A 17776-nucleotide genomic window follows, 5' to 3' on the forward strand; every position below is an offset into this window, starting at 1 on the left:
CAATCAGGACAGGCTTCAGGGAGGGCTGTGGAGGATGGGCAGAATGTTGACAAAAAGAAAAAAAACATTCTATGCAAAAAAGAGATCCAGGATGAGCAAAGTCAGAAAGTCAGAAGAAAGACTGCATGAGGCTGAGGGGGTGGTTACGTTCAGGTAACAACAGGCAGTTTTCCAGTCTGATTTTTAAAGCAAACTTATAAAGGAGAAAAATGAAAAGTAAGGCTGACAGTAAGGCTTCAAATGCCCCCATTTTTGCTTCTAATCAACATTAGAGAGGCAAAAGAAAAGACAGGGTCATGCAGACATAGTTCATTACATATTCCATCTTTCCAATTTCAATCCGGTTTTTATATGACTTATTTTCTGACCAACATATATAATCTCTAGGCAACCATAATACTTAAAGTGGTTATTTCTACAATGTATTCTTTCTGGAACACTTTTATGAAATCCTTATCTGCCAATTTTCTCAATGAACACATACTTCTCATCTTCTGAAGACTAATGAGACCATGAGAAATAAGCCCCTTTGTACCTGACTTTCCACCAGAGTGATTTTAATGATTGTTCTCTCACTCCTCTCTAGTCTCAAAAAAACAACAAAGAAAAATCTCCCCCCTTAAGGCACCCACCCCACCTAAACTCTAGAACTAATCCTTCATCATTTCCTCTAGAAACTGATTCCCATAGTTTTCTCCCTTTATTGCAGGATATGGATGTGATACAAATTCCAATGTGAGAAGCAGTTCATAGATAAGACATGAGTGTAAAATAGTTTATATTGAAGATCAATCATAAATATCCATCTAATTACACACTGTCTTTCAAAAACACTCTCAGACAAGATGAAACTTTTCCATGAACCATATAGAGCCTGTTGGCCTCCCACTTTGCAACCATTTACTACATTGTACCTATAAGGCCAATGTTTACCTCTCTTTTCCATCAGACCTAGTATTTTGAGTAAATGAGCTAGTTCACTGGGGAAGAAAGACATGTAAATGATTTATTATAATAAAATATGTTCAATATTGTAATACAGCTGTATAGTGATGCTATGGTAAGGAAGGAGTTATCTAAGATAAATTCTCCTAAGACTGACATGAAGCTTAATCTTGATGGATATTTAAGAGCTTTCTAGGCACCCTAAAGAAGAAAAGGGCATTCTAGCTCAAAGAAACAGAATATGCTTGATTTAGGGGTATTAAAGAGTAGGATGTTAAGGAATTGCCAAGTGTTCTTGTACAAATAGAGGACAGGCACATGTAAGAATGGAGGTGGAGATGAAATTAGAAAAAGGAACAGGGATAAGATCACAAAGGGCAATAGGAAGCCATTTGAAAGTTTTAAGTGGGGGAATCAGCATGATCTGTGTAACAGTGTAGAACATGCATGGCCAGGGTGAGAGAGTGAATACCAGAAGACTACTTAGGAGGCTATGGCAATTACAGGTATGTTTAACATGAGTCCCAACTAAGGAAGCAACAGTATGAGTAATTAGGGGAGAGAGTTCAGAGTTCTCTAAGAGAAATAATCAACAGAACTTCAACTCCACTGGATATGAAGAAATCAGTAATATTTCACCAGCTCTGGCATAAACCATGCAGAGACCAGGCTAGCTTCAGCCCACATTAAAATAAGCTCAAAATTCCTTAATAGCCCAAAACTCTATTTAACCCCACCCTCCTACATCTAGCCCCAGTTTAATATAGGTCCTCACTGATTCACACAAAATTCTCCCAGGTAGCCCTGGAAACAAATCTCTCTCCATCCTAATCCAGTATTTCTCAAAGTATGCTTGCTCTTCAGCCTACCTTAAGAGGATCTCCTATGGTGCTTGATAAATATGCAGAGTTCTTGGCCCTATCCTAGACCCCATGAGGGACAAAACTCGCTTTTATACGCCTTCTAATTTGACAACCATTGGCCTAATCCAGCCTACCTACTACTATCAAATTTATTTTTCTTAAACCCTGCTTTCCTCATGTCACTTCCTTGTTCAAACTAACTTCTAATCTTCTACCTGGACTTCCAAGATCCTCTTTCAACTTGATTTTTCAAGCTTTCCAATATACATTCTTTGTTCCAACAAAGTCAAATTTCATTTCTTGCTTGCCTTTTCTCTGCTCTCTACCCACACAGCTTGGTTCTTTCTCTAGGTCTTTGCATCAAATATTTTCACAATCTGAGAGCTTCTTTGTTGTCTCATCTCCCTTATCAAATCCCAGCCATCAAAACTAAGGATTCTTGGGGCGCCTGGGTGGCTCAGTTGGTTAAGCGACTGCCTTCGGCTCAGGTCATGATCCTGGAGTCCAGGGATCGAGTCCCGCATCGGGCTACCTGCTCAGCAGGGAGTCTGCTTCTCCCTCTCCCACTCCTCCCTCTTGTGCTCTCTCTCTCTCTCACTCTCTCTCTCAAATAAATAAAAAAAAATCTTTAAAAAAAAAAAAAAAAACAACTAAGGATTCTTAAAAGTCCAGCTTAAGTCCAGAAATTTCCATGGAGTTTCCTCTAATTACTCTATCCCTACTTCTCTCTCCCGCTTATGAATCCCTACAACACTTACAATCAGCATGCACAATTTAAGGATCGATTCTTTCCACATTTATTAGTAAAACTGTAAGACCTTATCCTTATTTTCCAGTCATCAATGAAGCTAACACAGTTCTTGGCACATAATAAGCACTAAAGAAATATTTGCTAATGTTTGAAATTATCCCAAAAGATTAATGGCTTTTTGCCCCGGATGTCACATAAATTAAAAAAGAAGAAAAAAAAGTACTAACTCAACTTTTAAAAGCAAAACAAATATTAAACACATTCACTATTCTGAATACTATGGTACTTGATAATGTTAAAGATAATGTTTTCTGCCCTGTTCTCTAAATACAGACTGCTTAGTCATGAAGAAAAGGTATTTTACAAGTACCTCTCAATTACAATATAGGCCTCAGGTCATGATCTCAGGGCCTGGGATTGAGCCGGGTTGGACTCTGCTGAGCACAGAGTCTGCTTAGGTTTCTCTCTTTCCCTCTCCCTCTGCCCCTCTTTCCACTAACACGCTCTCTCTCTCTAAAATAAATAATCTTTTAAAAAAAATCTCTAAAAGACAGCAATAGAAAGAACCTTAAAAAATAATGTATACCAATAACTTCAATTTATCCATTTAATAACTAAACCTCAAAGAAACTACATGACTTGCTCAAAATCACACAGCCAATTAGTAGCAGCTAACAAAGACAAAAAACCTAGGCCTCTTGACTGCACATCAAAGGTTGTTTTCATTATACTATGTGCTCAGTGATACTAAAATCAAAGTGAGATGCATTAATAAGTATTCCTGCTAGCATAAACCAACCTATTAGGAGTCTCTCCCTGCCATCTTAAGACACTGAGGTAAAACACCCAATTTCATCAGAATCATAAAAACTGAATCATAAAATCATAAACATAGGTACAACTCTAAAAAAATAAGTAAACTTTCTAAAACAAGTATACGGGGTGCCTGGCTGGCTCAGTCGTTAAGCATCTGCCTTCGGCTCAGGTCATGATCCCAGGGTCCTGGGATCGAGCCCCGCATCGGGCTCCCTGCTCAGCAGAGATTCTGCTTAGCCCTCTCCCTCTGCCTGACGCTCCCACTGCTTGTGTGCTCTCTATCAAATAAATAAATAAAATCTTTAAAAATAAATAAATAAAAAAAATATACAAGCATATTCCAGTTCTAAAACATTTCCAAAACCAACAGGAAAAATACTTACCATAGCTAAATTCTCATCACCTGATCTTAATCATCTCACTACTTTGGTAAAATATACTCCAAAAGAAAAACCAAACATACAAAATACTATAAGCAAAAATCGCTCAATTCCCAAAAGCAAAAATTCATATCTAAGGGTAAAACACATCTTTTGTACTCACCATAACTTTACTTCCAACTATCTGCATGCAGTGGTCAACGGAGAGTGGTTATGGTGTAAAAAAAAAAAAAAAAAACAGCAACAGTATTAGTAATCAGAAGCTTTTCACAGAAGTTAAGTGTTTAGTAAATTAGTAAATAGCTAACCCTATGTATACTTTTAATACTTTAGATCTAGAGGCTAAATATACCAGTATTAATTTCTACCATATTTCAAAAACATGTAAAGTCTGCAAGATAAGGATTCCCAAATAAAAGAGTATTAACTGTTTGAGGGGTTGTTTTTAAATGTACTGTAATGGGCTTATATAATATAATCTAAATCTCAAGTAATGTAAAATTAAGTGTAACCAGGCATCAGATATTTTACCAGCCCAAAGCCACTCAAAAAAATTAGCAATAGAAAACTGAATTTTTTTCCAATGTTTTTCTTTCCTCGTTATAACAGATATAATATTAAGAATTAAATAAGGCATCTTAGAATATAAATGTTGCATTCAAAGTCATGCATTATGAACTGCAGGTTGAAAACTGGAATATTTTATATTATGATTTTAAGGTTTTTAATATTGTTTTATATTATACTTGAAAATTACAAAGAAGATAGATTGCTTGTGATTCTACTTTTCTAGGTCATCCTAGCATTTGTATTATGAGATCAGATAATATAACATGAAGACAAAGAAGCAGTTATATGTAAACATGCAGATATTCATAGGGAGGAAACAGTTCAAAACCTGAAACTTTGAGCTTTCCTAACAGATAAGAGATAATAGAATTTCTGAGAAGCTGAATTATGTTTCAGAAAGCAAGAAGTGAAATCACAGTCCTAACATAATTTTATGCCAAAACCCAATTATAAATCAAATCGTTGTTATCAGATTCCTACACTTAAATATAAAGCAATGCCCAAAAAAGAACTAATCCATAATCTAAAACCATTTATCTGACAGCAGTTATTATCAATATGTGTTCTATTTTCAAGCTAGTACTTTTTTTTTCCAGCTAGTACTTTAAAAAGAAAAATAAAATACTGAAATCCCAGAAGAATCCTAAATTGAACAGGATACCACAAGACACAAAAAGATACTGACAGTTGCCAAGCAAATTATTTCAGAGGAATCCATGAATCTCCAAATAGAGAAGCAGCGTTCTTAAATATTCATTCAACAGACTATTTACAGGCAGTGATTATTTAGTTGAGTAAAAGCCTCTTTGGTGCCATTAACAGTCTCCTGAATTGAAAGATAGACTATTGACCTAAATTATTTCCCAACCAAAAAGACAGAGGTCTTATTTGTCCCTTGTTTATTTAGCACAGACATGAGACTAAAACAAGAATGCAAGCCTGTCTTAATTAAGGCAGGTCTATACTCAGTGAAACAACCAGAATATAGCCCATTAGTAATTCATTATGATTGCAAAATGATTCCATTTAGCTAAAGCACATACAGTGAACAGATGAGATTTGGCCAAGGGAAGCTAAAAGAAACAGGTCTGGTCATGTTTGACTTCAATTGTTTCACCTGAGAAAGAAAATATCTGCTAATGGCAAAAGCAAAACTGTAATACATATATACACACACAAAGAGATGTACTGTAACTTTCAACTGCTTGTCAATCTAAAAATTTTATAGATGTATTTGGTATCACTACTTTAAATTATTTCCTATTGAGTTTTTTTAATCAATGATACCTATCAATGTGTCATGTGTCTTAAAAATGTAACTTTACATATTTTAAAATCTCAACTTCAAAGATTGTGACTTATGTTAGAAATAAACTAGTTTCTTAAAATTCTAATAAAGACATTGGCTTTTGGCAAACTAATGTTAGGATTTCAGTGACTAATTTTTCCTCATGAATGTCTATATAGGCTGTTAAGATAGAACATACAAGACCCCCTAAATCACTGATATATTGTGCCTCTTTCAGGATTATGAATGGGTATGACAATGTTAGCAATATTAACAAAGCTTGGTTTTCCATTTCTGAAAATATATGCTGGTGTTTTGAAAATATAAATTCTTCCAGATTATTTGTGGCCAAATTATCAACATGTACCAACTACTATAGGTCAGGTCCATAATCACACTTGCTATAATGAGCAAATGAGTCCAGCTTGTGCAGAGAAGAGGTTCTTCTCCATTCCCTTATTTAAAATTCATTCATCACTGACAGAGCTATTCAAGCATTTTCCTTTAACATTCATACAATTTAATATTCTCCGTTATGGAACTTTAACAAGAAAAAACTAAGCAACAGTTTTCATTATCTTTCAGTTTCCTATATATTTTTATTCCATGCTTATTTTAGCAAAGTACATAAAAAAAGGCTTGTTTGCTTTAGAAACAGGTTTTGAGCAAATACCTGTATATTAGTTTCATCTTGCTTTATTGTTTTTACCCAGGAACCCAGGAGAATGATGGACATTTCCTACTGAGTTCATATTTTGTTTGTTTTTCAATTCTATGCAAAATGACTTATGCAGGTGTTAAAGGGGGAAATGTACAATTTACGTTTAAATTTAACTATAATTCTCACATGTTTTATATGTGACTATAAAACATTCTCCATCAGGAACACTAGCCCTTAACTTTGTTTTTACTTCAAGATTAAAGTTTTGACTACTTATAAAGTATTTTCATAAAGAAGTGATTACAATCATATCTACTTTAAATGAAGAAACTTTTTTTAAGATTTATTTATTTTAAAGAGAGAGTACATGCACGAGCCAGTGGGAGGAGGGGCAGAGGGAGAGAGAGAATCTCAAGCGGACTCCACACTGAGTGTGAAGCTGGATGCCAGGCTCAATCTCACGACCCTGAGATCATGATCTGAGCCAAAACCAAGAGTCAGACACTTGACCGCTTAACAGACTGAGCCACCCAGGTGCCCCAACAAAGAAACATTTTTAATCAGTGTATCAATATAATGAAAAAGTATGCCTAAAAAGTAGAAGATATACAACATGTCTAAAGCCTACTGAAAGACAGCAGGATGGAAACCTTGGTTACACATAGGTAAACAGCCATATGTTAACCTACAGTTTATGCAAATATTATTGATCATGAAGAGGTCAAAGATAAGAGGATTGTCTGTCATTAAATGGCATCCCTCTCACCCTCATAAGTACATAAGCAATTTTCTTGGTTGTAACAACAGAAAACACAGTACTAATTAATGTCTCCCCAAGGTAAGAAAGCTTTAAAACATGTTTATCAACAGGCTTTCTTTCATTGTAACATTTGGTCCATGCAAAACTATTAGGAAATAAAATGTATACTCTTGAAAATCTAATGAAAGAGCTATATGCATGTCAGGTGCTCATACGTACGCTGAATGAAACAAATAAGGGTCACATACTAAATAGTTACAGTATTGATTTTGAGGCTAATGCCTGAAACAGAATTTTCATGTCTTTTGAGAAACATTCAATTTCCATCTTTCAAATAAAGCAATTCAAGAGAGATCCTCCAACATTTACCCAAATTTTATCACTTTAATGTGAAAAATGAGTATATAACCTAAATGTATATGTCTTTGGTCAGTTGAAGAGGAAACAATATGAGAATAAAAACAAGTTCTACATGGAGTAAAAATAAAAAGGTTATAGAATAAGAGCTTTGTATAATCTTCATTATATTCAGTCCCACTTACATAAACAAAAACAATAAATCAGCCAGAAACACTAACAAAATCTTATCATTAAAAACACATGATTATTCATATATTATCTGTACTTTGCATTCAGATTTAGTTATATAGATTTACTAGTGTATTTGCCTTTAGGTATTTGAAAAATAACACTAAACGTACACTCTGCATTTCCTAAAGCATTTTACTGTGAACAATAACTTGAGTGCAAAAATGAGAAGAGATTCATCACAATTTCAAAGTAAAACCCTCTGCATCACCAAATTCTATTGAAAACAATGCTCATGGCAAATTTCACTTATCACTTGAAACATATTTCTGCCCTTGGATACCAGAAGCAAATTAAAAAACATGCCGTTGCTCTGCTCTGGCAGAGCTGGAATGCATTATGTTTAAATAGTTCAGCATTCAGATTTAGCCTGCTTAAACTACAATATGGAATCAATACAATTGTAGCATTCAGGGCAAAATAAAAAATATCAGTAATAGGATAGCCAAATAATTTTAGAACATATTTTCCAAAGAGGAACTATTTTCTTTACTGGTCAACTTTTTAAATTTAAAATATGGATTTTTTACATGTAAATGCGTGTGTATTATTTATATACACATACATAATATACATACCACACACATAAAATCAATGTATTTGTGTGTGTGTGTGTATATATATATATATATATATACACACACACATATATATAAAAAATATGTGGTATATGTATGTGTCTACACACACATAATATATATACATATACATAGTGATTTTATGAAGTCTAGTTGTATAAAGCTTTTTCCTTAAAGAAATGTAAAAGATACATTTCATCATTTTAAAAATACATTTTTTTCTTGCAAAAAGAAATCAAACCTGAAGTCTATTTTTGGAAGCACCTTAGGAAGTGAACAAAGCCATATATCCCATTAAAACACTAGTCTTTCCTGCTGAAGAAAAGTCTTTCCACAGAACTCTACTTTCAAGTCTTTTGAAACTCACACAGACTTCATTAAAGCTCCTTCTATTAAGTACCCTCTTTTATACTAAATTAAGCTGTACAATAATAATTATGAGGTAATTTATATAGATAGCATCACATAAAACAATGGGAAAAAAACTAAAACAGCATATTAAAAATATTGCTAAAAATTTCATGCAAGAGAAACCAGACATAAAGCTTCAATAGAAACTAAACTTGTGACTAGCCTATGTTTGTGTCTTCTCCCTCAAAATTCAAAAGTTTCATACAACAAACAGTATATTTAGTGGAATATCTACAATTTAGGACATGCACAAAACCACTGCCCCAAAACTCACTGGATTAACTCAAGAGCCTTCTATACTTAGTCTGTATTGTTTAAAATAATGAAAGTCTAATTATAAGCAGTTTTAAGTATATACTACTGTGTAAAAATACACATATAAATTTTTTTCTGAATAGGCTATATGAGAACAGTGAGGCAAGAACTTGAAGATCTGAGGTTTATTTTTGCGCAGATGTACTTGGCTCCGTGGCTTAGCTGGTTAAAGCTCCTGTCTAGTATTTTTGCGCAGATAATGCTGAACTCATTATGGTAGTGCTGGGAAAGTGTCACTACTTACAGATTTGGCAGTAGCAGAAATATACTGGACAACCATCTCACGCTTGGTGGTAAAATCTTTGTTTCGTAAAGGAGCTTTTCGTTCTTCATTAAGGTTCATGTCCTCCTGTTAGAAAGAACATCTGTTGTGAGCATTTACAAATTTCTGCTTGACTTTCAAAAGTGATTAATAAATACTAATATTCTCTTTTAAAATAGTAAGTCATGCTGTGACTAACAACAATGATCATTCTGGTGGATCCTTCACTATTATTTTTCACTCCAGATACCATAACACTGTATAAATTTTACCATATATTCATGGTTTGTATCTCTACAGAGTCAACTAATGAGCAGAAAGAAAAAATTTTAAACTATTCCACAGAATAAACTGGCAGTTTTGCAGCATACATCGGATAACCTTAGCACAGATATTAATTTACCCTGATAGCAAAAATAAACAAACACTTTACTATTTCACATATTCTCCCTTAGGATCACTATTATCTAGAAGAACAAATATGATTTTTAAACTAACAGGAAATATATATCTATAATATGTCACTGAAGAAAAATTCTTGAGAAGTTGCTAGATTTGGAAAGCAAAAAAAATACCAGAAATATAATCAGCTGTGCTGGGATGACAAAAATTACTCATTGGAGGAAAAAATATTCAGTTGCAAGAATACATTGTTTTAAGGTTCAATAAGCTTTGATTTGGCTGGGAATCTTTATTATGTGATACACACACATATAACATTTTCACTGGAAAAACTGTTTTTCTTCACTTTTAAACTCATATTAACCCTTACAACATTTTAAGACACTCATGAGGGGTCACAAAACCAAGTTGGAAATGACTATGATTCAAAAAGCAACATCAGGGGCACCTGGGTGGCTCAGTCATTGAGCATACAACCTTGATTTCAGCTTCGGTCATGATCTCAGGGTTATGAGATCAAGCCCTGCATCAGGCTCTGTGCTCAGCAGGGAGTGTGCTTGAGATTCTCTCTCCCTCTGTTCCTCCCCCCACTCATATGCTCTCTTTCTCAAATAAATCTTTAAAAAAAAAAGCAACATCAAATGAAAGGACAACTTACAGAATGGGTTAAAATGTTTCCAAATCATGTCTGATAAGGGACTTGAATCCAGAATATATAAAGAACTCTCACAAATCAACAATGAAAAGACAACCCAAATACAAATGGGCGAAGGATTTGAATAGATATTTCTCTAAAGAAGATATACAAATGGCTGGTAAGCACATAATGTTCAACATCATTATTCATTAGAGAAATGAAAATCAAAACCGCAAATGAGATACCACCTCACTCCCACTAGGATGGCTAGGATACAAAAAAAAAAATGGTAATAACAAATATTGGTGAGGATATGGAGAAACTGGAACCTTCACACATTGCTGGTGAGAATGTGAAATGATGCAACCACTTCGGAAAATAGTCTAGCAGTTCCTCAGAAAGTTACACAGAAAGTTGTCACATGACCCAGATTATAATTAAAATGAAGACATATGTCCACACAAAAATTTGTACATGAATGTTCATAGCAGTAGCATCAAAGAGAGGAAACAATCCAAATGTTCATCAAATGATGAATACATAAACAAATATGGTATGTCCAGACAATGGAATATTCAGTCATAAAGAAGAATGAAGTACTGATAAATACTATAGCATGAATGAAACTTGAAACCACATTATGCTAAGTGAAAGAAACCAGTCACAAAAGACCACATATTATATGATTCCATTTATACTAAATGCCCAGAATTGGAATATAGAGACAGAAAATAGATTAGTGGTTGCCAGGGGCAGGGGAGGGGGAATGGGAGGATTAGGGTGTGACTGCTGATAGGTATGGTGCTTTATTGAAGTGATAAAAATGTTCTAAAGTTGATTGTTGTGATAGTTTCGTATCTCTTTGAATATACTAAAAAACACACTGAAGTGTATATTTTGACAGTGAATTTTATGGTATGTCAGCTGTATTTCAATTTTTTAAAAATCAGTATTTTTATCCTTTTATTCTCTTAATAATTCTGGCCATTACTATTTTTTTTAATCAAGGAAAGTAATGAGCAAAAAAAATATCAACATTATTTTAAAGACTCATCTGTAAGAATGTGAGGGGGGAAAAGGATCCATGAAAAGAAATCAAGCTGCATCTATCTATAGAATACTAACTTCATTGACAGCAAGAATCTCTTGATCTATATTTGCATGAATTGCAGTGACTCCTCTGATTTGTTCACAGTCAATACCTATAAATTTTGTTTATATATACAAAGGATCCTCCTTACTAACCACCTCCGTCACGGTCTCTACCCCTATCTTTCCTATCTTATTCCTTAATTCTCATTTGAATATCGCCTTCTGTCTTGAAGACAGAAGACATCTTTTTTCCCCTCTCTCTCTCATAGGCTAGATCTAACATTGTTGAGTCAAAGCAGAATCAGAGAAACAAGGCTGGATAGCACTTTTAATGTAGTCCACAGATGCTCATCTATGCTCGGAGTTGACTAACAGAAAACCTACTATCTCACAGGCAGCCCATCCCATATTAGGGAAGTTTAATTTTTCCCAACTTTTTCTTTGGAAGACTAAATGTGCAACAAAATATAATAGCGAGTTAAAGTGGCAAGACTATGTCATTATTTTTTCTTCTCTACTTCCTAAATATCAAATCACTTATTTACTGGACATGTGCCATGCACCAAGGAGTATGCTAGGCTGGCTAGGGGAGTGCAAATTGAAAGAAAGCTTGTACCCACAAGTTAAATGAATTCTTTATGAAGCACTTAGAACAATGCCTGATACTTAGTAAATGCTATCTTTGTTAAATAAATAAAAATAAATAATTCATGGTCTATATATGCATATATATAGCAAAACATATATGCAAACAATCGTAACAGAGGCATGTATATGATGCTTTGGGAACACAGAGGATAGATGGAAAGATCAGAGAAGTCTTTACCAGGATTTGGGTCTTAAAGGAAGAGAAAAATCTTAGTCAGGTCAAGGAGACTAGCAAGGAAACCATCATGTCTTCTGTCATATTTGGCTGCTCAACAGCATTTAAACATGCTCTCTACATTTTAATACATCCTCACAATGTCAGTCCCACCTAACCAAGGAAAAATCCATAAAAAATACATTTGTCAGACTCCCTTATAACTAGAGTACAGACATATGGCTTAATGCATTTATAGGATGTGTTGATTCAGAAATGAACGATGTAAAGAAGCAGACCACAAGTAAGCGATCCATTCTGCTGGCATGGGTGGCAATACAGGAGATATGGTTACGCAACTGATGGCAGCCTCTGCATGTTTTTCATTATGACAGTTCGATCAAGTGGTTCTGGGATGGCAACAGCTCCTACATTGGACCAAATTTCAGTTGTGTGGTTCTGGAAGTTATTCCTGTGATATTATCTGAGGCCTGTTTCTGCAACTCTCCCGATTCAAGAGCTACCTAGTATCTTCAAGAGCTACCTAGTATCTCTATCTATAACTAGCCAGAACGGATTCCCTTATGTTCAATAATTTGGGCTACTGAAGTAATTTAAGCAACTAGTGATAAGAGTCTAAACTAAGAGAGATGGTAATCAGACTAGATGAGGTTAATAAACTCAAGAACCATTATGTTATTTGAAGGCATCATTCTCTTTCAGGCTGTTATTTGAAGGCATCATTCTCTCTTTCAGGCTAAAGTATACCTACCTGCTTCAACTTATTTTCATTTGACGTGGCTTAGTGTCCATATTTATTTCTCTCAAATACGCTTGGTTTGATAAATGCAAGGAAGGAAAGGACTGCCACCTCCGTCATCTTGAAATACATTACCTCTATTAATTCGGCCTCTGATTTTATGACCTTATTGGCCAGCATATCATTCTGCTGACTCATAGTGTTTGTTTCCATCAAAACCCCTAAGCACTGCTCACATATGCTAGGCTAGGTTCCTACAGCCTCAAAACATTCTGGCTAAATTATAGTCTCCTACAAATGTGGTTAGCATGAATCTGCATCCCCCAAGTAGAATCAACTCTGAAATGCCAACAAGATTGAGTGTCTGTATCTGTACACCTCACAGCCAGGCCTAAGAGTATGGTAGTGCCACCTTTGGCAGTCTCTAGGTAGAGCGTTGACTCTCCTTCCAGTGATATTTCTACACTGTAATGAGCCTCCATTCAATTTTTAATGACATATACTGCTAAGATCATGCCATCAGAGTAGAATCATGGAGGTAGACAGAATAAGGATATGTGATTATAGGCCTCAAAAGAATGTTGTCTGGTTTAAGTGTGATCATGCACATTAAGCCTGGTGTATATTAACTAGCCTTCAAAGAATGCTTTAATACTGCAAGGTTGTTTGTAGTTTTCCTACATACACTATGCTATTACACATTTCCATTACTTTGTTCATGATGCTCTTCTGCCTAGAATGCGGTGATCTTCACCACCCTCTCCCTCTAATAACCCTCACCCCATCTCATCCCACCGACCCCACCCAAATCCTTATCTGGTTAACTTTTTTTTTTTCTAAGATTTTATTTATTTATTTGACACAGAGAGAGAGATAGCGAGAGCAGGAACACAAGCAGGGGGAGAGGGAGAGGGAGAAGCAGGCTTCCCGCCGAGCAGGGAGCCCGATGTGGGGCTCGATCCTAGGACCCTGGGATCATGACCTGAGCCGAAGGCAGATGCTTAACGACTGAGTGACCCTGGCGCTCCATTATCTGGTTAACTCTTAATCCTTCCGATTTACCTTCAAATTTCCCCCTGAAACATCTTATTTAGAAATTACTATCTGCATTCGATTCTTCCATATTAATTCCTATATTATAGCACTTAAACTAAAACTATCTGATAAATCCATCCCCCCTAAACTCTATGCTAACTTGAAGGCAGAAACTGGGTTTTTTTTTTTTTATCTTTGTACTCCCAGCAAAGAGCGTAATTCCTGGAATGACTAAGCATTTAATAAATATTTGTTGAACCAATGTGATATTTAGGAACTTTTCTCTAAATATTTTAATTTGCTTTACAGCTACTGACATTTTTTATACCTATAAATTTGCCACATAGGTTGATTGGGAATAGGTACCATTCATACGAACAGAACAGACCACAATGACTCATTTTATTCTTACAGAAATAAGATGCATACTGCCAATTAGATAGCTAGTATTTCCAAAACATTAACTGCAACCTTATGATTCAATCATTAAACTAAACAGAGCAATACTCATAACTCTATTAATTCTACACAACATAATTGAATATGAAACTCTTCTAAACTCACTAGTTCTTACAGTACTCAAAACACAAAAGCAAGCTTTCAGTATAACATTTAGTTAGTACTTCTACAATACATGAGAAGAACGTAGTATTTTGTAGTTTCAAAAAATGTTTGAGTCTAAATAACTGACCACTTACATTTTTAAAGCCATGTTTATAAACACGAAACCATTTTTTTCTCCTTCCATACAAGCCATGATGCAATGTTCCCATTACAGATAAATTCACTTCTTCAGCAAATAAACATCATATTCTTAAAGTTACTACTGAGGAGCCATATGAGAATAGTCAAATGAGGTTAAAAGTTGACCCACCTGCCTATTCATTTTCATATTCATTCACCCATTCATTCACGCATGCATTCATTCTCACTCTCCTTTTCCCACTCCCTCTCATTTTCCCTTCTCTCCCCTCATAAATTTTTAAATGGGTGACGGTATAATTTTGAAAACTTTCTCCTTATATTCAAACATTTTTTCTTTTAACTCTTCCACTGTTTTTTAGTGTCAACCTTTTACATCTTTACATTTCTTCTTCCCTATAAGAAAGAATACTTGTTCCTTCTTTCTATAAATTTGCTATAAATTTCAATGTATGTTCTATAAACTGTTTCTGCAACATGTCTTGATCCCAGTTTAAGGCTGTATTTTCCACTTGCTCTTTTAAAATCTGAACTTGGCTTCACCATCAAATGCTTGCCTTCTTCCTTCTGCTTCTCAGTAGTAATTATTCAAATATTCTTTAACTTCCTTGTTGAAGGGAACTGTAGCCCTGAATGGAATGAACCAATGATATGCTAGTACCTAAAAATATGCCCTAGCATGACAATGATTATGGTTTTGATTTTATAGCATTTAATTAATCTTTTCTAAATATACATTCCATAATTCCTCTAGCTTCTGTGAACTAGAAAGGATAAAACATTTCTAAAACTCTAATAAAATTATCAAGAATTTGCTCCATAATTAGTTGGCCAATTCTACCCGGCATTAAATAACTACCTCATGTTTTCAAAAGATCCAGTTAACTTTACCTATACAGACTGCAGTCATTTAACATATAAAAGCTCAGATGGAAAACAAAGTTGAAGGAAAAAAAATTGTCTAAATACATTATCTCTGCAAATAGTATAAAGCCAAAAGCAAGAAAAAAGCATGATATTGAATGAATGTTATTGAGTATGGCACAAAAACTCAACTATTTCTGCTTTCAGGTCTTATTGGAGGGATGTAACTTTTAATACCTACATATACCACTTTACCATCAGGAGGGTAAATTCAGAATATATGTTGGATATTAGAAAACACAAATATTATTTTTACTTTCCTATAATCCTTAATTCTGAAACAGTGGTTTCCAGAGTCCAGAGACTACATAAAGGATCCACTGCAATTTGTGAAATATACACATTTTTATTCAAAAAATACAAGAAAATAAGGTTTACTATTTAACATGATAACAATGGAATCATCAATGGATCCATAGGCCCAAATGGTACATAAGGTATCTTAGGGCAAGAGTGGGGTATTCACAATGTGATTCTGTTCACTGTCCATGTACTGCAACATACCGCAGCTTCCATTTTCTTGGTTAAATGGATTTACGCATTATTTTATCTAGTTTTAACTAAATCAACTATCAAAAATAACAAAAAATGGAAAAGTGGTATTCAAAGATTCCTGCAAAGACAAAAGATTAAATAGCAAAAATGTAAGCACAAGGAAACAAGAAAATGCTAGACTGTTATATATCCTACTCCTAAGTATGAGCCTTTCATTCATCATATCATATGATAAAAAATAATGAAAACCTAAGGCTAATAAGCTGATCCTACACGATTAAAAATTATTACTGTAGCCATCTGAAATATGGATATATATCATTTTCAATGATGACTCCCATTTTATGTGCATATACCTTGAAATATTAGCTAATGATAGTACAAACCCACCTCAAATTAGCAGACCATTTAAAAGCCTAGCATTCAGAACATGAAGAGAGCTTTTTCAATTTTCTCAGCAATAATTAAAATCATGTGATACTCAATCCAGCACTTTAGTGAAGTTTTCTAAACTTAATGACATATGTTTAGAAGCTTTTTTTGAACTTTTTCTTTCATTAATAGCAAAAGATAAAGGTCCAGTGACACTGGGGAAACTCTTGGTAGAAGCTGCTGAAATACATGCAAAACAACATGGCATTAAACTAAAATACATTCCTTTGTCAGCAAATACTGTCAGAAGACCCACAGAAATCATTGCTTAAGATTTACTAAAACAAGTAGAAAAATAACTCAGTGTGGGAAATTTATCACAAAGTTGAATGAAAATAGTTTTTTTAAACAACTCAGCTTATATTATTTGCTAGATTATTTCAATGATGAAATACAGAAACTACTTTTCTTTGAGTCACTAATGGAACGAAAAAAACATATTACCAATATAAATGATTTACTTAAAAAAAGATGTTTTATGAAAAAACTGTTAAGTGGGAAGGATTCCTGAATAAGGTCACCCCACGTGTAAAATTTAAGCCATTCTAAGAAAGAAATTGAAACCAAAGTACACAAGGTGCTACAGAGTCAAGAATGTAGTTCTTTTTAATTAAAGCAAGATATTTCAAGGAATATAGAATATTTATATCTTGAAATGAGATAGGAAGTGAGCATGAAAACATACTGTACCAGATATTTCTGGTTATCTCGATAAAATATTTAAAAACTGCTGAAATTTAGCATGACAGGCATTTTTCATTCACAAAACACTAGTAATCCCTTCAAAGTTTAGCATTAGTAAGAAAGTAACTGCTTTTCAAATAAACTTCATTAAAAAAATAAACACATTGGCAGACCCAACTTCCCTGTCAGTTTCCTTCACCATTGCATGACTCACCTCTTTCTCCTTCTTCCTGGCATTAGATGCAATGTGAATAGACATGAGTAGATCAAACATGGAGGTGAGGGTCTCCACATTATGGATGTGGAAGTAAAAATGCAAAGAGTTCATGACCCTTACGAAATTAGTTGAGGCCCATTTTTTAAAGCAAATTTTGATCCATTTATTTAAAAATATAAAAATGCAACATTCCAAATTAGTTAGAAGAACTGTCATCAAGGAAGATGGAAGTTTACTAGCCATGGTTTAGCAGAAAACCTTTGCTTGATTCATAGATTGGACTGAGAAAAGTTAATACTATGATTTAATAAGTGTTGCTAACGATGTTCTTGTTCCATTTGGACCTACATATTTCTTTCAGATTTATGTTTCAACTATAACAGACATTAAACCAAATAACTGAATG

The 17776-nt window shown here is 34.3% G+C and overlaps 1 protein-coding gene across 3 annotated transcripts in view; it reads right to left on the reverse strand.

The window, feature by feature from the left end:
- Nucleotides 1-17776, reverse strand: part of DIAPH2 (diaphanous related formin 2) — a 951942-nt gene that overhangs the window by 876217 nt on the left and 57949 nt on the right. For 2 of the 3 annotated variants that reach the window (XM_032390097.1, XM_032390094.1), the window contains 2 exons: nucleotides 9171-9275; nucleotides 3919-3939 (listed from right to left, as the gene is read on the reverse strand). In XM_032390097.1, coding sequence (XP_032245988.1) covers nucleotides 3919-3939; nucleotides 9171-9275 — 126 coding nt within the window. The remainder of the gene's footprint in view (nucleotides 1-3918; nucleotides 3940-9170; nucleotides 9276-17776) is intronic. The other variant, XM_032390096.1, reaches the window with a different exon arrangement.

This window comes from Phoca vitulina, unplaced genomic scaffold (genome assembly GCF_004348235.1).
Source record: "Phoca vitulina isolate PV1807 unplaced genomic scaffold, GSC_HSeal_1.0 scaffold57, whole genome shotgun sequence".
In the NCBI taxonomy this organism is placed as follows: Eukaryota; Metazoa; Chordata; class Mammalia; order Carnivora; family Phocidae; genus Phoca; species Phoca vitulina.